This window comes from Crinia signifera, chromosome 1, assembly GCF_055691185.1.
Source record: "Crinia signifera chromosome 1, ASM5569118v1, whole genome shotgun sequence".
NCBI classification, from domain to species: domain Eukaryota; kingdom Metazoa; phylum Chordata; class Amphibia; order Anura; family Myobatrachidae; genus Crinia; species Crinia signifera.
In genome coordinates this window covers 124,862,609-124,888,030 of record NC_139217.1, presented here as the reverse complement: position 1 = coordinate 124,888,030, position 25,422 = coordinate 124,862,609, and the positions used below count along the sequence as shown (strand labels likewise).

At 43.9% G+C, this 25,422-nt stretch overlaps 1 protein-coding gene across 2 annotated transcripts in view; it reads right to left on the bottom strand.

Moving 5' to 3' along the window:
- The window catches only part of ANXA10 (annexin A10), a 70,346-nt gene that overhangs the window by 22,976 nt on the left and 21,948 nt on the right, over positions 1 to 25,422 (bottom strand). For both annotated transcript variants that reach the window (XM_083157066.1, XM_083157073.1), the window contains exons 6-10: positions 22,619 to 22,709; positions 14,785 to 14,864; positions 4,783 to 4,836; positions 3,694 to 3,787; positions 1,609 to 1,704 (exon numbers count right to left, since the gene is read on the bottom strand). In XM_083157066.1, the coding sequence (XP_083013192.1) occupies positions 1,609 to 1,704; positions 3,694 to 3,787; positions 4,783 to 4,836; positions 14,785 to 14,864; positions 22,619 to 22,709 (415 nt within the window). The remainder of the gene's footprint in view (positions 1 to 1,608; positions 1,705 to 3,693; positions 3,788 to 4,782; positions 4,837 to 14,784; positions 14,865 to 22,618; positions 22,710 to 25,422) is intronic.

Below are 25,422 nucleotides of genomic sequence, written 5' to 3'. Positions count from 1 at the left end.
TGAGTATTATTAAATGGGTGTAGGGTGTGCAGTGTGTGGGCCGCTAGGACAAGGTGTGCTGGCATACAGGCCCCTAGGTCTTAGGGGAATATGGGCCACTGGGACCTAGAGGCCCATATGCCAGCACACCTTGCACCCATTATAGATACGCCAATGCCTTTAAGGTTTATTGATGTGATTGCTGTTTATCACTCCAGTTAATCTTTCTTATATACAGTAATGTATCACAACCATATTATTCTCAATTTCAATTCTAGAACCAAAGAACCAAGTTATATATTTTGTATCTGAGGGGCAAATGAATTTTAACACTGGGGACATTATATTGTGAATTAGCCATTAGTAAGGGCACTGTAGAATCTAGGGCTGGCTATTTGTCTTTGCTCACAATACTTATAAACTGCAATACTTACACAGGTGGTTAAGTGGTGCAAGGTGCTGAAAATAGGCGACTTCAGTGCACCTTCTATTATCATCTTCCAGATCCTGTCTTGTGCTTTTTTTATGAGGCGTATGCTATTATGATATTTACATACTAGTTTTGAGCCATCTCTGCAGGTACTGTATGCCCTGGGCTGCCAGCAGAAATGCTGACATCTGACAGAGCAGTAGAATTACTCAGCCAGGCTCTCAGCACTCAAACGTCTGCCGAAACCCCCCCCCCCCCCCCATTTGCAGTTGAAATATCACAAATGGACATTCCAACAGTAAATGATGATAAACCTCTTCAGAAGCAAATTCCAGGACACTTCTTCAGATACAATAAGAAGGCCATTCATGTTCTCCAGACTGTGACTGCATGATTTTACCAATAGATGTTTACAATCTTATGGTCTACCTTACATATTATCAGAAACTTTAATCACAGTGTTAGGACTCAGCATATATAAGGCTAGCACAGACTCTTAAGTTGTGCGATTTGGCAGTGTGCCAGCATCGGCTGGCAGGGAGGGAGGGGTGGGGGGTCTAGCAGGGGCATTGAGCAGCATGGCCCTCTTTCTGACATACAATAGATAGACTGTGCTGCGCAGTCCATTTCGACTTCCACCCCAATGCTGCTGGGCCGCGCATCGGGATCGGGATCAGATGCGGGGGCACATGGTGCAAACTGCAGTCATTTGCTATCAATTTTGACTATACAGTATAGTCAAAATCGATAGTGCAAATAGAACCGTATATACACACCATTATCACTAGCTCTTTGCACAGGTTGAAGCACTTACACATAAACACCACTCACCCATCTTTCCAAGCCCAGGTCACTGCAGATGTCTTTTAGTATGAAGCTTTCTCCTTGGTTTTCATTAGCCAATGCAACTCTTTTTTTACCCATAATGTACATCAAATTCAATCACTATCAAACTCCAAATTCTTATTTAAATCCCATTTATTTCTGTTACAGAATTTGTTAAACCTTATTTTTTCCCGCCAGCAAGTTTGTAAGGCACTATTATATTACATATTTGTGTGATAATTACTAAAATGGGAGTTCTATTAAAGATGGGATGTTGCCGCAACATCCCATCTTCATTAGAGCTCCCATCTTTGTTAAATTTAGCCAATAGTGTCACTAGTTGCAAATTGTTCATCTCAAAAATCTTGACTTACCTATGGCCAAGAGAAGCTGCTGAAAATATCCGTCATAGCATTGTTCAATAGCAACAGCTATATCTTGTCCAGAGATATTTTGAAATTCTTGAAAAACTTAAAAAAACAAAACACTGTTTTAATAGGTTTTACTGACACACATAAGAGTTTTCCAAGCATCGGCATGGAAGACCAGTCATTGGCTGTGAGTGAAGGCTGGCACCAATGCTTGCATTCTATTTTGCAGTAAAACAATGGTACCCGTTTAGAGCAGTTTCAGAAAACTGTAAGTTTTTATGTATATACAGTATATAATATTACTGAGAAAATGTATTTCATTTGGATGGGGGCACTTAGAGGAACCTTTGCATGAGGACTAGATCGCTTAGAAAATGCCCCACATCACTACATGTTAAGTGGCTGTAGCGGCCATAGCGATCCATCAAAAATGGATGCAGATTTTACCTTTTCTCCGACAATGCATATTTGATTTTTTAAAAAGCGAAATCTGCGTGGGTGAAAATGTGGAGAAAGCGCCTGCATTGAATAGGTTTTTGACGAAATTTCAAACTGTCAAAAATAATGACACACCTTGAATGCCCCTATAGTAAATGGCTGCTCTGCCAGCCATATGGAAAACATGAACCGAATCACATGTTTCAGTGGCAAACACAGGATTGCTAGTGTTGGTTTCCATATTCTAGCTTTTAAAGCAAGTGTGTCCAGTCCATGAAGAAGGTATCAATAGCATTTAAAGCGTAGTGGGGCAGATGTATTAAGCCTGGTAAAGTGATAAAGCGATTATAAAGTGGAAGGTAATAACGCACAAGCCAATCAGCTCCTAATTGTTGGTTATCACTTTCCCCTTTATCACCACTATCACCACTTTTATAAGGCCTAATTCATCTGCCTCAGTGTGCAGTATGTACTTAAGCCAGGGGTGGCCAAACCAGTTCTCAAGATCTAACAACGGTCTCGGTTTTCCAAATCACCTAGCTGGTGCGTAGCTGTAGTCATTACTAACTATTTGGCAACATGCTGAATTCATTCCTAATATAGATCCATAGGTTGCCTGAAAAACATGAACTGTTGGCAAATCTCGAGGACAGTAAGATCACTGTTATGGTGTGTACACACGGAAAGATGTGCCTTAAGATCCTATCCACGATCCGATCAGATAGGATCATGGATAGGATCTTAAGGCACATCCGATTTGCATCCTATCTTGACTATATAGTGCAGATCTGCACTATATAGACAAGGCAGCCAAGACTTTCTGGCTTCCGATACGTGATCGGGATCGGATCGGGATCACAAGGGTTAAAACCCTTGCGATCTGCATCCGATTCCGATCCGATGCCGATCCGATGTTGACTATATCGCCAACATCGAAAAGGAAATCGGACCGTGTGTACACAGCATAAGAGGTGGCAGTAGGTCCAAAATGAATGGGGATTGTTTTCCAGTTGTGGGCACCATTCCACAATCCAAATCACCTGCTTGGTAGAGAATTGGAGCACTTGGCAGAGAGTCGACAGTTAATAGGTCAACCACTGTTGGTTGACAGGCAATAGGTTGACACATAAAAAGGTCAACATGGTCTAGGTTGAGATTGACAAAAGTTCAAAACAAACAAAAATTCAGCATGTCAAAGTCAATGCAGAAAAAAAGCTTGACACAAGTTTTTCATGATTTTTTTTAAAACCGACTTGTTCCTACTTCACGATCCAAGTGGGCATAAAGCGAGAATACTGAAGTGTGGCGAGCACATCGAGGCACCATGCCCAAAGCTAAGTGATACACTAAGATGCACATCAAACTTTTCCTGTGTGGACCATTTCCATGTCAACCTTTTTTTGTTTTGTTTTGACCTTTTATCAATGTCAACATTTTTCATGTGTCGACCTATTGCTTGTCGACCTGGCTAAGGATTATTATAATTGTATTATACTACTGTACATACTACTGCTATCTTGGTTATGTTCTCAGTCACCTGCTCGGCCAGGTGGATGGAGGTTTCAGGGTAGTTTGAAATCCCCATGTTTTCTCGTGTCTCTTAAATAGAATGACATTAAATTGTACAAAAAAAATAAAGGATTATATTACCCATCCATAATTGCTGGTGGCTTTTGTTACATAAAATCATCTGCATCATGTTTTTGTTTTCCCCTGTTCTGTCTTGACATGCGTTCCAGAGAACCTAGAACATAACCAGACACACCACTTACTATGTGCAATTCATTTTGATACTTTTCAGGTTCCTATAGATAAACTTAACAATAACTGCCACATTTGTCACATGACCGTCTTACTTGTGCCATACTTGCCGACTTTGGCATACTCCTTTCCGGGAGAAGCCCGGAGAGGAGTGAAAGGGGGCGGGTAGAGGCTTCGTTTTGGGGGCGGGGCAAGGGTGATGTCATCAAGCCCCCACGACGGGCTGAAGCCTCAATTTGCGGGTCCGTGGGTGGGGGGAGGGGCTAAAAATGATGCGAAATGCCGCGAATTGCATCATTTAGCCCTGCCCCCTCCCCGCGGACCCGCGAAAGTCATAGTTTTTAGACCGCGGGGAGAGGGGGAGCCGGGGCTGTAGGGAAATGCGGGAGACTTGCCCCCCTTCCCGGGGGACCGGGAGGGGGACCCGATTTGCGGGACCCTCCCGGCTATTCCGGGAGGGTAGGCAAGTATGACTTGTGCATTTCTGTAGTCTAGCAGAGCACTAAATATTCAGTATTTCTGCATGGCAGCTTATCATCAAATAGATGCAGAAACCATCTTTAGCACTTACAAGGGGGTTCTATAGGAAATATCAATTTGACCAAATAGATTATCTTATAAGACAAAGGATATTTTCCTAGAAAGACCCCCACTCACTGTATTCAGTGGACACCCCCATGCAGTACAAGCTTCAGAGCTGCTTGGTTAGAGGGCAAATGTTATTGTGTATACTGTATGAGCGAGCAAATGCAGCAATGGACAAGACATTGTAAAAGTACTATTACCCTGCTAAAGGCATTAAATGGTGCATTCCTAGGATAGGCAGTCCATCTAATGTGCTGCTATGGGAATATAAAACTTTTTATTCAATTAATATTTAAATTTACAGTGTGATATATAATTAGCAGTATTGTTCTCTGAATTACTGTACACAGCCAGTCTGGAATCAGAGAGTAAAGTGAGCATCCCTTCATGTACCATTGCATCCTGAGCGGCTACAGCAGGGTCTGGATATCCTTCCTCTCTTACTGCCTGCAATGACAAATAACAAGAATGCATGCGGTGATCATGACAGATTAAGGCCTTTATTCTGATCTGTGCGGAAATTCCCGCATTCTTACGGAGCGGTCCGCACGCCACGGTGTTTTTCCGCATGCGGCCATCGTCCGTAGAAACGCCCACGTGTCCTCCGCATTCGGACGGACTCACTCTTTAAGAACAGGGCGTGTTTACGGACGACATACAAACCATGCGTGTGCGGGAGAAACACTCCGATTCTGCACGGTATTACAGAGTATTACAGAGTATGCTCGGGAATACCGCATCCGAACGGGAGCCAAGCGGTGCTACCGCACGTAAGCGGAGGATTTCCGCCAAACAACCCACTATGAAGTATCTTCTGCAATACATCACATGACCCACTTATTCAATTACCTACCCTCATAAAAAACAGCTTATTTGGAATTGGAATCAATTAGATTCCAATATATCCTTACAAGCATGCCTAACACATGCATAGCACACATTAACCCTTACAGCAATGTAAGTGCAATGGTTTCTATTACACCCTGTGTCAAACATTATAAACATTCTACACATATACTATTTAAAGTGCTAATAAAACCAACAACTGTGAACTTGCATAAAGAATTTATTAAAATATCGATTTAACAAAATAAGGAAAAAAAAAAAATGAAACATTAAATGAGCAGGTCTTTTAGGTCCTGCAAGTCGGCTTGAAGGAGCCGGAGATGGTGCTCTGCTCGCAGGAGGGCCCCACGCACCCCCTCATCTGCCGGTGTGGTGTCATCTGTGGGCATGTCAAAGGGGCAAAAATTAGTCATGTTATTCATGCATACATTTCACATACTACGACATAAATTGCACAAATGCTAGGTGACATGTGTGTATATATATATATATATATATATAGAGATATATATCTATCTATGTAGAGAGATAGAGACACACATAGAGAAATATATATGACACATACATATATACATACATGCAAACTTATTTACTACATACTGTCTTTTTTGGCCTCGACCCTTAACTCTGCAGAAGACATAACAGTCATATTGTTTCTTCTCAGTCACAACCCACCCATGACTAACCAATGACAAGCAGGTCATGGCCTCCGTCAATAAGAACTTGTCACAATCTGCTCATTCGAAGTTCAGTGATGGTTGGTGGCATGGGAGTTATGCAAATGTCAGGAATGCACAATACATATCCTCTAAATCATAATTCTGTCTAAACCAACCTACAATTCTGTGAGGCAGAAAAATAAATCAGAACTACAGGGGGGGTTTAGGTAGAGGAGGATCCTGGGACACTGCCAACTTGTGACTCCATTCCAAGGTAGCCCGGCCCATACTCCATTTATAGCATACATCCTACAGTTTATAAATAACATTCACCAACAATATAGATGCCACTATTTGATGGCTCATAATCTACGCTTGCAGCAGGTGATTTTAATCCACAAATGATCCACTCATCCCTTTACTCCTGGATCCTGTTTAACTACAACGGTTATGTGGCAGTCAAAATGGACCTCCAACCCATCCCACAAACCTGTGTAATTGAGAGGTGTCCTGGATGAAAGGGATGCCTTGGACTCCCCATCTAACCCGTACCTGTATCTGTAGCTACCCACTTTGGGGTCTATATGATTAGTATGTGCCCAAAATTTTTAATCACCAGTGCTACATAACATATACCAGTACAACTACTTCATGAATGATGCATTATGTAAACATACCGATCTGCGGCGAGTCCGGTGCCTGGCACGCCTCCTCCCCCTCGGAACTTGATGTGTCCGGGGCAACCGTGGCCTCCTCAGCCCCCTCCTCCGCCATCTCCTCGACCACAACAACCTCCTCCTCCAACTCCTCCTCCACCTCCTCCTCCAACTCCTCCACCTCCTCCTCCAACTCCTCCTCCACCACCACCAGCACCTCCTCCTCCACCTCCTCCTCCGCCACCAACACCTCCTCCTCCGCCACAAACTCCTCTTCCACCTCCTCCTCCTCCACCTCCTCACGCACCTCCTCCTCCTCAACCTCCTCCTCCACCATTTGCTCCTCCTCCACTTCCTCCTCCTCCACCCTTGCCGCCACCTCCTCCTCGGGGTCTCGGGCCTCGTCCTGGGCCAGGCCTGCCTCCGCCTCTTCACGGGCCTGTCGGGCTCGGGCTCGTGCTGTGTGGTAGAAAAAAACATCATGGTCAATGTCGGCTCATTGGGGCACATGTATTAATCCATAACAAGACATACATGGAAGGGTGATAATGATGGCAAACGATGCAGGAAAGTAGCTCCTTACTGTTAATGGACTCCAAATTGTGACATTTAAATTATTCAGTGATGGTTAGTAATTTGTTCACACATTACAACCCAGCCATTTATCAATGTGTAACACATATTAGATCGGGAACATTGTATGCATCAGAATCCTCAATGCTATGGCATTACATATAAAAGCCACATGACTGCATGTTAACCAGGAAGAAGCACACATAAGAGTCTATGGACTTTTAAACCCATGGACACCCACTTATCATGAGACACATTTTATTGCTTATATATGCTATGTTGTAAGTGCGAAATTTCATAGCGAAAATACTCACATTCAGCAATTTCGCCCCTTATCTGTTGGAGCAGCTGGGGCTGGCGCCTGCGGAGGTCCGACCACCGCCTCTCCAGCTGCCCGAGGGACCTCCGCACCCGAGTGCGGGCGTAAATCCGGCGCCCTGCCGCAGTGTACGCCCTCCGCTTATGGCGGTTTGTTATGAAGGGCCCCGCACGGCCCAGCCTTGTCTCCATGACGGAGACAAGAACCCTGAGCTCCTCATGTGTGAAGGGTTCTGCCCTTCGTGTCTCCGCCATGTTGACAATGGCATATATCAACCAATCAGGTGGTGGCATTGGTTGATCACAGTTATTTGTGTTAATAACTTTATTGTTCATTTTTACATTAACAGCGTCTCTGCGCCAACACAAATGGTGACAAATTCGCATGCCTTCAAAACCGTAGTGTTGATGTATGCCAATGAACAAATCTGATATATATAAAACACAGTGTGTATGCACTTAGCAAATCCAATGAGGCCGCGCTCCGCCAAGCAACGCGTGCTATAGCTTAGCAACGCATAGCTGTACTTAGCATTACTTACTCTATGCATATATGTGTATGCGTACATTTATGTGTAAAAGACACATACACACACTTGCAGGTATCCTGAAACCAGCATTATACACCAGCCCTGGCTGCCTGCCTGCCTGCCTGCCTGCCTGGCTGCATGCTCCTTGAAATGTTGAAACATGTGAATAAATTCCAACATCATATATATAGATATATATATATATATATATGCAAACAAATCATACATCAACACAGGAAATAATCCCCAACACATGATAGAATAAATCAATGTACTCACCAGTCATCAGGGATAGTATCAACTACAATAATGAAGATATAACAAACACATAAGATCCCTTGTACAAGGTATAATAATTAGCACCTATATTGAACTTCCCCCAAAACTAAACACATATGCTAAATATCTCCTATTTCTTTGCCATTAGGAGGGCAGGCTGGCTAATGTTCGTTTTGTAACACTGACAACTAACACACTGGACTTATTTGAAGGGGTGATTGTGACTAAAATGGGTGTGTTATGTCAACTCAATAACATGTACCTGAAGTATCTTTGCGCCACAGAGTCCCGCAGCTGGTATCCCCTCCGGCATTCAGGGGCGCGGGATGGGCGCATGGGCGGATCTTGCGGCTCAGATGGTACCTCCCACTCATCAAAGGGTATCTCACGCCGCACAGCAATGTTGTGGAGAAATATACACAGGCCCACGATCCTCGACACCATTTCAGGCGCATATTGTAAGTCACCACCAGTGCGGTGGAGCACTCTAAATCGACCTTTTAAAAGGCCAATTGAGCGCTCCACCACTTGCCTGGTGGCAACATGCGCCACATTGAATGCCTCCTGTGGGCCCGGTGCTGGGTAGCTGTACGGCGTAAGTAGCCAGGGCATACATGGGTAACCGGAGTCACCCAGAACCCACGCATCACGGCCTTCCAGCTCTTGGAGTCTTTGCCATATCCCGGTTTGTCGGATGACATGAGAGTCATGGGCACTTCCGGGAAACTTCGAGTTGAAGGCGAGAATCTCCATGGATGGGCCACATACCACCATCACGTTCAGTGAGTGGAACAATTTGCGGTTCCTATATATCTTCTCACTTCGAGATGGAGGCACAAATGGTACATGGGTGCCATCCACAGCCCCTATCACATTAGGGAAGCCAGCAATTTGATGGAAGGCCTGCTGGCTTCTGCGCAGGGTCTCGGTGGCAAATGTCATGGCCATGAAGTGCCCCTTGCGCCTGAACATGGCCGACGTCACACGCCTCAGGATTCGGCAGAAGGCCGGCTGAGAGATTCCAGCAAGTACTGCCACTACTTGTTGGAATGATCCTGAGGCGCAGAAATGCAACACCGCCAGCAGCTGTGTGTGAGGCGGAATTGCTGTCGTGATCCCGTGTAGAGGTTCCAAATCGCTCTGAATTAGGGTGAGCAGATCCAGAATTACATGTGGGGGTAACCGGTACCTAGTAAGTACCTCATCATCGGGCATAGCAAACAGAGTCACCCGTGTGCGATAGATTCTAGCACGTCCTGGCCTCCTTGGCCGACGAGTGGGGAGAGCCGCAAGTGCCCTTAGCCTCCTCTCCATGTAGCGCAGAATAGCTTCTGCAACCTATAAAGAAATGAACATAAATACTGAGGCACCTATGCACATAATGGCCATATCCCACTACAAATTGATTTGTAGCCTTCAATACGTACAATAGATGGCCGCCCCGTGTAATCCCGCAGATCCATTTGACTCTCTAATGATGACACAATAATATGAACTCAATACACACCGTCCAAAACACACAGATAAAGGTGTCAGCATTTTTTGCCGACATCATGTACTATGAGACATTTCATCTATTGCTGGGACATGTTGTCCTGCAATAGATGAACCCACACATGTTTAAGACCTGTGAGTGAAATAGTGAACATGTGACATGTTGCAATAATGATACACGCACTTTGCTGGCCCAACAATCTGTAGTCAGTGAGGCAATGGTGCATACATTCATACACTTACATTGTTAATGGATATCATATCTACAAGGAGCATGGAAGAGCTTACCTTAGACCCTGACAAGTCCAGATCTGGAGACAAAGGATTCTAGCAGCAACTCACTATTTATAGGGCTCTCACATGTGTGGTCTATAACAGTAGAGATGAGTATTGCATGATTTGTGGCCTGGATTAGCTAAGGGATTGGGCTACTTTTAGCTTGCAATAAAACGCCACAATACCACAGTAGTCATAATTCAAATGTCATGTCATGCTAGCAAATAGCATGTGTATTGTGCAATAGTCACAGGTTTATCAGAAGATTCTATGCAATGTTAGCATTGGTGACCAGTATTTCATGTAGAACTTTCGCCAGGTTTTACACAATGGAATTTCCGCCACCGTATGCGGCGCGAAAAAACAGCGACGTACGCACACGCACGGAACGCAGCTGCCGCTGATGTCCGCCAAACAGGATACACAAACAGTATATAAAGGTCTATTACAAGCTGACAATGTTGTTGCTAACATGTCTGGATCCCAACCAGAGCTGGACCCAGAGCTGCAGCAACTTTTTCACAAGATGGACTCCAGCACCACCTATGTGCCACTGCACATGCGGGCAGTGGGTAATGAGGAGGCTGCTGGGCCTTCTACAGCAGGGCAAGCTGCACCTGACCATTCTACAGCAGGGCAACCTACACCTGGCCCTTCTGCAGCAGCCCAACCTGCAGCTGGCTCATATGCACCATCAGCAGAATTGGTTGGAACACAACCGGGGACTTCACAAGGTAGTACCATGGCCAGCACTTCAAGTGCAGCGACTGGTGCCAGGGGGCGTGGCCAGGGACGTGGCAAGGGGCGAGCCAGGGCAACAGAGGAACCAACTACAAGAAATAAGGCATATGAAGCACAGGAGCTTGCCATCCTGGTTCCCCGAGCACGTGATTGGATTGAGTGTCCATCGGAGAAGCTGACACACACACGCAGATGGAAGATTTGGGAACAGATAACGGCAGAGATTAATGAAGTAGCGCCACAAGTTCGTGAGACGGACCATGTGAAGAAGAGGCAAGTTGTTTTGTGATACATGTGGCCAGTAATAGCCAAGTAATGATTGAATTGATGCTTAGATGCATTTAGCAAATGGGCCGTGAGGTTGTTACGATACACATACATTATTGCCATGTTATTTGGTAGAGAGTTAGAGTAGGGTGATTGTGAATGTGTATTGTAACGGTTGATATCATAGTTGCATGTAATATTATATATGGGACATTAATCACATGTTGTAATATGTAGCACAGAGCAATGGCTGCAACAGCTAACATTGGGAGTGACATGTATTAATATGTCAACTTACATTGCAGGTGGCAGGACTTCAAAACCAACCTGAAGAGGAAGATGACCAAGCGGTGGGAACACAGCCAGACATCTGGGGCCGGGCCCATGCCATCAGGGCTAGAGCTCACCCCCCTGGAGGTGATGGCCGAGAGCTGTATCTCAGTTGAGGAGATCAGGGGGGTGAGCACGATGGATAGCGAGGCCCCAGCTGAAGTGTTTGCGTCTTTTCTGGAAGGTAAATATTGGTCATGCCATAAACTTGTGCAAGTAATTATCGTAGAATGTCTCCTAATTGTGTTTTTCTTTTCCCACAGACACCCCACCGCTTGGTGAGGACTCTGCTCAGGAGGTGGAGGAGTCCGTGCCACCTGGCCCCAGAGGTAGGCCTGTGCAGCAGCAGGCATCGGGCCAAGCCGATTTGGCCGCCTTGGCCCAGGTGCTTGGGGACATCAACCAGCAGGGAGACTTGGCATCAGAACGGATGCGTAGGACCGAGGAGATCCTGGCGAGCTTGGTCAGCACCCAGCAGTCCATGGCTGCGAGCATGCAGGCCATGGCTGAGTCACATCAGGCCATGGCTGCAAGTGCTCAGGTGCTGGCCGAGCAAGCCACCCGCCAAAATGATCTCCTCCTCCACCATAATGAGCTTATGGTGGAGCTGATTACCAGCAACAGGGTCCTAATGTCATCCGTTTCTGGTGCATTACCACCTGCAACACTCCCTGCTGGCAGGAGGGGTAGACCAGCCAACCCCTCCACATCATCTGCTCCACCTGCCCCAGCATCTGGCCGTCCCCGAAGAGCTGCTGCACAGGCCAAGGAGCCTACCAAGGCCAAACGTGGTCGGAAATGAACTTGTGGCTGCATTAATCTCCGCCGTTATGTGTTCCCAAATCTTCCATTGTGCTGTGTGTGTCAGCTTCTTGTGTCCAATCACGTGCTCAGGGTAACCAGATGAGCCCTTGCTTCATATGTCCTTAGTGGTTGGTTCCCCTGTTGCCCTCTTTTGCCTGCCATTACTGTCAGCTGTACTTGAAGTGATGGCCATGGTACTATCTTGTGAAGTCCCCGGTTGTGTTCCAAATGATTGTGCTGATGGTGCATATGAGCCAGCTGCAGGTTGGCCTGCTGCAGAAGGGCCAGGTGTAGGGTGCCCTGCTGTTGAATGCTCAGGTGCAGCTTGCCCTGCTGTAGAAGGGCCAGCAGCCTCCTCAGTTCCCACTGGCTGCATGTGCAGTGGCACATAGGAGGTGCTGGAGTCCATCTGTGTGCAATTATATATGTTTTGTATTATTATTTATTTTGCAGCATTCCTGCCATGTTGTTTATTGTTTGTATGTATTATTTTATGGTCTTTGCATCACACTGGCATTGAGTGTGACATGAATATAAATAAATGTGTTTACTTTACCCAAAATGTGTGGTTTCATGAGTACATGTCGAATACACATGTGTATTGATAGTATTAATATTCAGTCATGTCCATTGTTAGCAGTTTTTAAGTGTGGGACAAGTACAGCATATGTGGGGGATTACTAAGGTTTCCTTGAAGCAGCAATGGTTTCAATTAAAGCACTGACAAGCGGCCTATTAGTGAGTAATGAGTAAAGGAGTAGATTCTATTGGGTTCAGGTGTTAATGGTTGTAGTCATTAGGCGTACGTTCGCCTACCGCATGAACGAGTGGTGTCCGCAAAGCAATAGTACACTTGTGGACACCGCACATTTCTGCCCTTTTTGATCGCGTGCATTCGGAGTGGTTTCCGAATGTACGCCCCCCAACATAAGTGTACTCCCCCGTGTCCGCCCATGTTTCCGCCCCGTTTTGCCCACTTTGAAACTACGCCCATGTGTCATTCCGCATGACGCCCATAATACGCCCCTATTTCCCGAATGATAGCGGTGAACAGTTCTGGACGGGATTTGGCCGAACTGGTACCGAGTCAATGCGTGGCACATGCGCGTAGCGTTCTCCACGCATGCGCAGACGCCATAAAGACGCGATCCGTAAGAACGCGGTAAAGTCCGCATCAATCAGAATAAGGGCCTAAGTCAGGGAGACCTTAACATGATTTTATGAGTAGCATCTCAGACGCATAAACACTGAATTGCACGTGTTACAGAATATTGAATAAGTAAAATAATGTTTTTTCTCATGTGTCAGAAATGGAAATGTTGGGGGTAATTCAGACCTGCTCACTAGACTGCATATATTCATTGTCTATATCAAGCAGGTAAATGCCGCCCCACCGAATGCACCCCCCCCTAGCGACTAAATCCCTGCAATGCGAGTGGATGAGTACGCTTACACATCTGCTCGCATGCGGCCGCACAGAGGAATCATCCGGGACTTACTTTTATCCTGCATGGTGATGGCCGAAATGGGGGTGAGCACAGATGTCATGTGCCTGCCCCAAACAGGCAGGGCCACGTCTGTGTTCACAGGTGTCCGCTCCAGCGTTTCTATGGGTGTGCCCACCATTTTTGTAAGCACGTCCATACAACGCTGGGTGGACTCCAATGACCGCTCCCTGCCGATCCGCGGGTGCGCACATGCGCATGAGCAATCCCTCACCATCGAAAATGGGTCTGAATTCGCTGCCGGTCTGAATCAGCTCCATAGTACGCTATTAAATAATATTTACATTTTACAGATAGAGACTTCGGAAACGCAATTATAGCATTAAAGGGCCACAAGCCGAAGAGAAGAGACTCAGGCATGTGAGTCAATACACCATACAACCAGCAGCTCAAAGAGTGCTGGCCATGCCCCCCAATGTGACTACAATGGGGGTGGGTTCCTTTCTGGTAGGCTCCGCCCCTTTTTGGGAGCACGCTGTAGTGAACACACAAGTAAGATTCAAATATTGGGAAGTATGTATGCAAGTAAACTTTGCTATGAAAGACTATGAAATGTGTGGATGAATGGATATATAACGAGGTTCATTGAATGCACTTTAAAAGTGACCTCAAACTTGAGAGACTCCCCCATATATGGCGGCTCTGACAGTTAATGTTGCTTGTGTACCAGAAAGCACACAATGGTCACATATGGTTTCCCATAACCTTAAACAGACTTCACTGATATTATATAAAGCATATAATATAAAGGGCCAGATTCTCTAAGCTTCAAAAGTGATAAAATGAAGAGTGATAAACAGCCAGCCAATCAGCTCCTGTCTGACATTTTTCAAACAGAGTCTGTGACATGACAGGTAGGAGCTGATTGGCTGGCTATTTATCACTCTCCATTTTATCACTTTTGAAGCTTAGAGAATCTGGCCCAAAGTATGTTGTCCATAAGTTATTTTCCTTTTGCTTAATCAATGAAGGAACAATTTAAATTATGGCAATTTTTTTTTTCATTGAGATTACGTGAACGGAAATATTATCTTCTCTGTTAATGTGCATTACTTTGTGGTGGTTTTGTATTTTCACTGTTTTTACTTTTAACAATACTTCGTCATTCTAATAGTACCTGGACCAAGTTCATTAAAGTATCTCTAAAATGCCCTGAGGTTTCCGAATAAATGCTTTCATCCAGATTGTTGCCATATTCTACAAGGGAAACAAATGATATTATATTATTTTAAATGTCACATATGTGTTCTATAAAAACATCCATAGCATGAAAGAAAATGGTTTAATCAAACGTACCTGTTCCAAAGATAACAGTAATTCATACAGTATTCACCCAACTTTCCAATAGCATCTAATACATGAATAAGTTGTAATAAAAATATCATGATAAAGTATCCACACTAAGGGGTGAATTTATGAAGCGTGGAGAAGTGTTATCTATCCCCATAAAGAACGTTATGAGCAATGTTATAATGGTTCAGCCAATCAGCTCTTACCTGTCAATTTACATATTGTAGCTGATTGGCTGAACCATTATCACCTTGCTCATAATGTTCTTTATGGGGATAGATAACACTTCTCCAAGATTCATAAATTCACCCCTAAAGCTGGCCATACACCTGAACGATATCAGGCCCGAACGTACAATTTCTAGGGGTCGTGCGATGGATTGTGTGCAGATCATGAGGAAAATTGGTACAATGTGCGATCCGGCAGGTTGAGACATTGATCCTCAGATCATACGTATGATCCATCGGCATAGCTTACGGTCGTAAGCAAATTGTATGTGTTTTTAAAGCACATACAGTACAATCTCTTGTTTGATCGTTCTTATGACCTGCATACAATCAGGTTCTGATGTATGACCACCTTAAGGAAGCCTTGCCACGATAAACTGACATGAAGAAGAACTTGATGATCAAGACTGCTAAAATGCATGGGAACATGCTGGTGAGGGCATGGGGGGCACAAGCCTGGGCCTCTACCTTCCTGTGGTTAACCAACAATTTTTAGACTGCAGAGGTTCTCTAACTTGTTTTAATGTGTTATTTTGTGGTTGACTCATTATTTCCCATACTTGCCTACTTTTGGAAAGTAGAATCAGGGAGATTATAGTAGGATATGCCGTGGAGGGGGCATGTAACACTCTCCCCAAGGGGCTTGTCTAGTTCAAAAATATGGGTTTGTCTATGCTTAAATGATTGTTGTTGCAAGATATGTCTATATAACCTTAATAACAATATCTTTTTATATATATTATTTATATATACTTTTATGTTGATTCTAATAGTGCTGTATGCAAAATGGAATTTTGGTATTTATGTATTATCTAGACTCCCATGTTAAATGCACCCCATTTTTTCATACCCCTACTATCCAACTACGCATGGAGTTGATTTTATATAGTGTGGCGAGCGCAGCGAGCCACCGTGCCCGAAGCGTGGCGAGCGGACGCCGTCTCATAAGAAAAACGGGAGTCCAAATATTACATAAGTACCGGAATTTCTTGTTTGCAACTATATATGCACTGTGATATTTGTTGTGTTCTCACTTAGCACAGTATACAATAAATGCAATAAATTCCAAATGCAATTTGACCTTGTGTGATTTTATCCCTAAGCTTATAATTATAATTTATATTTTATTTTATTGTGAACACTGGACTGTCTGCAACTTGTAGACACTGCCTATATTTAATGGATGTGCTGTTTTCCTTACCATTATAACATTAGCCAAATCATAATCAGTCTGTTTAACTAAAACAAAATGACTAACATAAAATCTCATTGCTAGCAGCAGCAACATCATGCTATGGATGAGTGCACACCAGCACATGTAAGGAGACCCTGTGTGTGATCAACCATGTGCTGCCATCTCTGTCTTGTCAGAGGTTCACACAATGGGGATAATGAGAGTCCTCAGCAGGGGACACCTGAGCAACTTCAGCAAATCACAGTTACTATAGTAACTTACTATACTTGCAAATAAACCTTAGTGGGACTCCTGGCATGAGATTAGGGGCCAGATGCACTAAGCTTGAAAAGTGATAAAATAAAGAGCCAATCAGCTCCTACCTGCCATGTCACAGACTGTGTTTGAAAAATGACAGGTAGGAGCTGATCGATTGATAGCTTATCACTCTCCATCATATCACTTTTCAGGGCTTAGTACAACTCACCCTAGGAGTATAATGGAGGTCAGGGCAGCAGTGGGAGCTGGTAGGCAACTAGAGGATGCCTTTTCCCTGTGGGTACCATCCTGGCCAGCTGAACTAGGCATGGCACCAGATAATGATATACAGTACAACAGTATTAGCTGATGTTATCATGATCAATTTCTATATACTCAAATTGACTGTGCATAGCAATAGACTATACTCTATATTGGGTTTTCAAAATATAGTAATAATACCCATACTTCAGTTCCGGGCCTGGACCAAACGAGAGCCCGGGTGGCAACAGTGTGGATTGGGGCAGACCACCAGTTGGTTACCAGTAGAGAACCTTGGAGGGACAGAGCTGGCGTCATTATTACTTTAGCTTAAGCCACAAACCAATCAGTGCTTGCAGACCAGCAGTCAATCAGGAGATGACACTCAGGGGATTTTCATGCTCTGCCCAAAGGGCATGTCTAGCTTCACTTTGAAGAAGTCTGATGGACGAAACGCGTAGAGTTCCCCACTGACCTCCCATATAAAAAGGTAAGATTGTATTGTGTATATATATTTTTGGAAATTTATTATATGTATTTTAGGAGTCTGCATTTGTTGTGTATATTTTATGGCAATTAAGTTGTAATATTGTTTAAGCTATATATATATATATATATATATATATATATATATATATATATATACATACTAGAAAAACAAACAAGAGCGCTCCATAGTGCAATATATAGTGATACTTTATTCTTAAAAAGATTCTTCTCCAATAAAGGCAGGTATAATAAAATAACGTACCACAGTGGGCGGTTTTAACAACAGCATGAACATTTATGTCTCAGACACAGTAAACATCGGAGCGGTTACACTCAGGCTTCCAGACACATCAGATGGGCAGACTGCAACGCCAGGCCACGCCCCAAAGTGTTCCTTTGTTGTATGTATGTATGTATGTATATATAAATATATATATATATATATATATATATATATATATATATAGAGGAGAGGGTTTGTTTGGCACTCTCGGCAAATATCTGGTCACAGACCGTGGTGCCTAAACACAGAAATAATTATAGTGGCAGTATTCTCCCAGGACGGACCTGTAGGAAAAAATGAGTGGCACTCTCCGGATTTTTGCAAATAAAGTTTTTAGTGCAAAAAATTAGTTGTACATAGTCGTCAACGTTTCAAGGCCTCAGCCTTTTTCGTCAGGACGGACATAAAGTGCATACAGTGCTGTGCACTGCACTGTATGCACTTTATGTCCGTCCTGACAAAAAGACTCAGGCCTTGAAACGTTGACGACTATGTACAACTAATTTTTTGCACTAAAAACTTTATTTGCAAAAATCCGGAGAGTGCCACTCATTTTTTCCTACAGGTCCGTCCTGGGAGAATACTGCCACTATATATATATATATACACACACACACACATATACAAATTCGAGGGAACCAGCACTCCTGGATGCTGTGCCAAATCTAGGTGCCCTGGTGCCTTCCCAACGCAGGGACTGAGTGCATACAGAGGTACAGGAGAGGTGGCACTCAGAGACGAACATATGGTGAAACCAAAAAAGTGGTTTAATATAACATGAGGCAATGTTTCAGGGCTTGTTGTTTTGTTTGGCTTGATAAAGGGGCGCAGCCCCGAAACGTTGCGTTATATTAAACCACTTTTTTGGTTTCACCATATATTCGTCTCTGATTGCTGCCTCTCCTGTACCTCTATATATATGACATCCCTCCCTCCCTGTCTATCCTCCTTTCTCTCCCTGACACTCACACTCTCTTGTGCCTCCTACTTTCTCTCTCGCTCATCTCTCATTTTCTCTTTTTATCCATGATGGCCTCTCTTTCTCTCCCTGACCACCCCTCCCTCCCTCCACACTCTTTTCCTTCCAGCTTGGTTGTTGCTCACCCAAGGGGAATTGCAGTGGCTATGGTCGGAGGGGGCCACTTTCAAGATTTTTCTATTCTAGTTACACCCCTGCCTGTGCCCTCATTCCCACGCAGACTGGCCTCTGTGGCCCCAATCCCATCTTGGCCTCCCACCCAAGGGGGTGTCCAAATGGCCAGTTACCCAGAGGCAGAGCTGTGCAACATGTGGTGGGGCAGTGACCTGCTTACAGAACACTGCTCTGCATTGGAGTCCACACGTTTTCCATCCCTGGTCCCATCACAACCTTCGCTGGAGCCCACTGGGTGCCCTTGTCCCCTCACAGCCTCCGCTGGGTGCCCTTGGTCACCTCAAATCCACTGCTGGTGCCCACCAGATGCCCCTGGTTCCATAGAAGCCACTGCTGGAGCCCTCCGGACGCCCCTGGTCCCCTGGAAGCCACCACTGGATTCCAATGGACGCCTACACTAATTCAAACCGCCGCTGGAGTCCCCACCCTTCAAGTCTGGTAGGCCTACTATGTCACTGTTGTCAGTCTTCTATCCCTGCTGTCACTCTTCCTGTGTCCCCGTCACTCTCCCTGTCCCTGTGTCCCCCCTGTTGTCATTCTCCCTTGCATTTTGGCTTATTTCATGTGTTTTAATGTGAATTTTGACTCACAATGTATAAGGGGTACTAGATAGTATAAGGAGTCCTACTATTGTGATGCCTAATGTGTATATGTACTTTGTGTGGTACACTACATGTAAGGACATGCCCCCTTTTCAGTGGCCACACCCGCTTTTCTGAAGCTCGCGCCTTCGGTGCGCACATAACAATAGCCTTTGCTATTCCTCCCACCTTTGCTGGCTGCAAGGGCCAAACTGTCCTCCCAGCCTCCTCTTCTGCCGCGCCACTGCCAATAACAGCCTAAGGTAAGGTACTGTAATCTTACCCTGCTGCCTTACTCTCTCTCACCTGTATATCCCTGCTGTCACTTTCTATCCCTGCTGTCACTCTCCCTGTCATCACTCTCTGTCCCTTTTGTCACTCTTTCTGTCCCTACTGTTACTCCCTCCATCCCTGCTGTCACTCTATCTGTCCCTATGTCCCCACTGTCACTGTCTCTGTCCTTAAATGTTGGCTCATTCAGTGGGAATTTTGACTGCCTTTAAGCAGATCGCATTCTGTCTCGTCACCAAACCCCGCCCCTCACCAGACACTGCCCCTCAGCAGCTACCCCCCCCCCCCTTCCCGATTAGGGCTGGTTCCAGAAATTTCCTGGGCTGGTTTTCCACCCCTGACAATGTCAGATACAGTAGGAGATGATTGGCTGGATGTTTATCAATCTCCACTTTATCACTTTTTGAAGCTTGATACATCTGGCCCAGAATCTGTGGTGTGCATCCACCAAAAATAAAAATCGTATCAGAAATGCATGAAAAGAAACCATGCGCATTTATGTGTCTTCCTATGAATTACAGTTTCTACAACATATATACAGAAAATGCTTTAGCTTTAATTTTCTTCCTCAATATTCTGCGCAGGAACCTAAAGGTGAAAATACTGTCTTTTTTCTCAGAATTTCAATCAGTCTTTCTCTGTGGGAGACAGTTCTCCTTATTTATGAAGTCACAGAGGGGCTCATTTAGTTCTCAACATATTTGAGATCCAAACATTCATAAGAAAAACACACATTCTCAAAAATGTGTATGTATATATATATATATATATATATATATATATATATATATATATATATATATATATATATATATGAGATGTTTCTTGTTGGTCACATTATAATATTTGTATTAAATATAATAAAGTAATTAAGGGGCCTATTTATCACCAACCGCATCTGAGAATGCCCATGTGACAACATTGGCTCAATATGCAATGCGATAATTGATTACACCACATGGATGTATCAATTATCGCTTGCAGGGACAGAGCTTACAAGAAAGCTCCATTCCTGCAAAGGCACTCCACATATTTATTGGTGTATTCCTCACGAAAAATCCCCTATCTATGTGCTGCATGAGCGTCGGTGCTCCGGGAGCACTATCGGATCCTCTCCTGCTGCATGAGCCCCTGGTGCTGTAAAGTGGGTTGTCGCTTTGCAGCATCACTTTATTGCATCCGGGGTCATGCAGTGCAGGAGAGTATGAATTCTTTATTTTCTACAGTGATCAGCTTGTGTGTTCATCAGAAACATATCGCTAATAACACTGGCCAGATCCCAGCACATTTCCTTTCTCAGCAAATGTTCTAGGATCCGACAGTGAGCCCTGTGATCACGAAAACTGCTCCAAAAATACATTCAGGTGACATTGCTACCGGCCCCCAGCTCTGTTACAACAACACACACTATGAATGCCCACCGCTGATCACACTCATAACCCAGTGATTGCCTCCTGCAATGCTGCTGGTCTTTATGACTTCCTGTGACCCCCATTGCAGTAAAATGAGCTGCCATTTTACAGCATCACTTCAATGGACTGGGGGTCACAGAGCAGCAGGAAGCCGGGGAGACTGGCTGCCCTCACCAAAGCACCGATCACTGGACCCTGTTCACTTTTTTCATATTGCACAGTGATCAGCTTGTGTGTAAATTGTACCTATACTGCTTCCTCTGCCTAGGGGCAGAGATGGTTGTGCAGGGGTATGGGATTCACACTTAAGCCCTGTGTTTGGTCAGCTGAAGCTGGCATTATTATCACATGGCTCACAGTAAAAAAAATTCACATTTTTTTATTTTATAAAAACTTAGCCAGATCGCATTTTCCGTTATACTGTGAGTATGGGAAATTGGATCTGCTTATTAAAGAATAAATAAAGTGAATGAAAGGGTTTGGAGCAGTTTTTCAGGAAAACTGCTCCAAAAGACCTTTAATGCATTTTTGTGATGGTAAAATAATGTTAGTAATAGACCCCATAGTCAGTGGCGTAACTACAAATTTTGCTCCCCCCTGCCAAAACGTGTGTGGCGTCCCCCCCTCCAGGGTCCTCTCCAGCATGTTTCCCCAGCGTGTGATGTGATCACATCACACTCATAACAGAGAAGCTGAAGCAGGAGAGAGGAAGAGAGACCAGCAGACACTGGTGCTTTTCTTGGCTCTGACACATCCAAGGCCGTCCTAGCACGCCCATCCGCCCGCCCATCCTGTACACAGTAGCCAATAGCCCGCTCTGTGTACAGTCAATTGAATCAGTGGGGGAATTTGTCATCTCAGTCGTCCAGTGCTCAATCAGTGGGCAGTGGCAGGCAGCAGCATGTCAGTGCGTCGAGCGGGTGCCGGTGCCCACACAGACCCTGCTGCTGCTTGCTCCCCCAAGCGGCTGCTGGGGCTGCCTTACAGTAGTTACGTCACTGCCCATAGTGATTAATACAGCAGAATAGAGCAGTAGTTTACAGGAGTAATGCAAAAATGCAAATGATTAAAATATGATAAAATATTACATTTCTAAATGATAAAATAATAATATATAAATGGGATAATTTAACATGATATCAGGTTGGCCTTCAAGAGATGTTTTCATTTTTTTATTTTGTGCTGGGTGGAGTGTCAAAGACCATTAACGAGGCCTTCAACTTGAAAAAATGCTTGCTGGACAGAGAGGCACATATCGCTCAAATGGGCAAAATGAGTGATATGGTTTAAAATATTACGTAGTGTATACGAACCTTAGTGTGTCCACCAACACATGACTGAACATATGTGTTGGTGGACACAGTTTACTTAATTTATTTTCTCATGAGAATTGTGTACAATGGCTACAATGATAACAATTCTGATACTTTAAGTTTATAGTGCTGTGATGTGAATGGTTTGTGACCACTCCTGCACGCCAAACATACAGTAAATTGGTATGTACTGTACTTATGTTGGAATCTAGTACTTACGCATTAAATAGACCTCCTTCAGTTGAAATATGTCTGAGCTAGTTCTTGATGCTAAAATATCAATTAGGCAGTTTTCATCTGTACCGGCTCCCTGTGAACAGGAGTGTAATGTGAAAAAGCAGTATAAAAAGAAAATAGGTATTAGTTGATAGTATCATGCTATACTATGTTTGCATGCTCACCTCTAATAATAACATATGAAAAAAATATATATTTATAGAATAATAAAATGTTTATGGTATATTTTATGCATATGGGAAAGCACCTTAAAGTGCCCATACCCCAGTACAATTTGGACCTTTCTACACAATTTTGATGCATTGAGTCCATAAATCTTGTGAAAAGTGTCAAATCGTATTTAATTACGATTCCACTAACTGTCACTGTTGGAGCAAGGATTTATTGGACCCGAGGCAGCAAATGGGATCAGATGCAATACATATATTTTGTAGTGCATGCAATTCAGCCACTGGGGAGCTGACGGGTGAGTTGGCTGAGTATCGCATATGAGGCTAGCATGCGATACCTTGGCCTAGAGAAGTACATGAAACAGCTTTGCATAGCAGTACAGCACATGAATGGATGTCAGCTGTATAATGGTTGCATGACTTTTTCACTTTTCCCAGTTACATTTGGAGGGTATTTAATCCCAGCCGCTATTTCCGACGGGGGGAAATAGCGGCGGGCGCCTATTCAATGCTGTCTAGTCTGACAGCATTGAAGAGGCAGATCGACAGAATTGACCCGACATTGATTCGCGCGTGATCATGACAGATCACGCCCGAATCTCGACAATCCATGGCCGTTTATGTGGACACACCCCCTTTTCGATTGACATTGAATCCCACCTGGCGATATGCTGTCAAGCAAAACAATAATGGGCCAGGTTCACGGCTGTTGGGACAGATCGACAGTCGTGACCTGAGATTGAATTACCCACTTAGTCTAATACAGCAACTGGCTAATATTTTTTTTTGTTGTCCTTCACATGAGTAAGCCCCTCTAGCAACCTTAAATATCAACCGATGAAAAGTTTAAATTACTATGCACATCCAAAACAGTGCTAACCAGTAAAAATCAGTAATCTCATCATTTACTTTATAGAAAGCAGCACTGTACCACCACTGGAGGGACAGCAGGGATGTGTCAGTCTCCATTTTAGTCAAAGTGATTGAATTTTCACAATTATTCGATTTATGGCCCAATTCTGCAAGGATTGCCAATGAGAGAATTCGTAGTTTGTTCGGTTATAGAACGACTGCATGCAGGGCCGGTGGAAGTCTGCCCTCTAGTCACGGCACCATAGGCAACTGCCTAAAGCTGCCTAGTGGTGTTGCTGGCCCTGACCGCATGTTCTCAGCAGTCACATTACACAGCGCCACGGCTGCAATTAGTGAATAAAAATCCGCAGTGGCAGTTTGATATACAGGAAGACAGCTTTTATGGCCATAAACATGGTGTTTTCTGGGTGTGTTTGTGAAAATGCATGTGTGCCCAGGCGTTTCTGGGGTGAGTCAATGACGTCAGCAATGACCACTTCCAGCCTGGTTTTTAAGTAGATTACTAGAAGCCCTAGACTTACTCAGATGGAAAAAACTTTTAGAAGGTTCAGTTTTTCCAAATGGATATGCAAATGCATCGCAATTTTGCAAGGAGAGATGACTCTTTCTGTCTGGATGGCAACTTTTTGATCTCAGGCAACTGCTGTTTCTTTACCTACTGTAGCGTTCCATACTGAATTAGGCCTTTAGTTTGGTGGCAGCCACATGTTATATTATCTAAATTGTTTGCTGGATATACTTGTGTAAAGAGCTCACTTATGATTTGGCACTTGAAGTGCCATTTTTTTTATATGTGATAAATCGCATGTGATTTAGTACTTGTAAACCCAGGGAGCTGCAGGCAATTTGCAGCAGAAAAATCCTATTGAAAAAGGCTGGGCGACCGCTGATTCAGCAGCCTCCTATAAACTGAAGGCTGCACATAAGATTTATCTTATGTGCATCCTGTCCGACCTCCGATCTGATGTGCACGGGACCACTCATCGGATCCAATCGGATGTCATTCACCAGAATTTACTCATCTGTACATTTAAATGCATTCAATATTTATTTAAAAAGAGATGTTCTATTTATTTAACTCTGAACAGTCTTCATCTGTCCACAGTTAATAGCAAAATAATGTGTAGGACTTCCAAATCAATATTTTAATCTTTACTGTAGCCATTTTTTGGGGAATTAAATAAATTGATAATTATTATTTTTGTTTATGTTTGCACAACATTATTTTTTAAATATGGACAGTAGTGGTCATTAAAAATGAATGCCAGAAAATTTGATTATGCCTTATGGATTTTTTATGCTGATGCAGAAAACAGTTGTATAGTACTTCTTTAAATTATTTAACTATAGCAGGAAGATAAACGCTGCTGCAAAATAGGTTGTGATAAACAACTCCTGCAGTCTTTTCAATGTATTGATTTATTACCAATGACAGCAGCTCAATTTTTGCCTACTTATTTTATCATTACATATTTTTTATGTCCCTTACCCCTATCACATATACTGTATGACCCAAGAATTTCAACACAGCAAATACTCATGAGATTGCCTTTCACACTACATTTTGAAACCAGGGAAATTGCCAGGTTGACCCTGTTCACACTGAACCTTTTGTCTTAACATAAAATTTGTCATGTCATTTTTATAGTTGACAGCTCACACCTCCATTTAAGTGGTCTTTGGGGGTGATACAGAGATGGGTGGTAATTCAAAGCCAATAATTATTTTATTTTTTTGATGAGG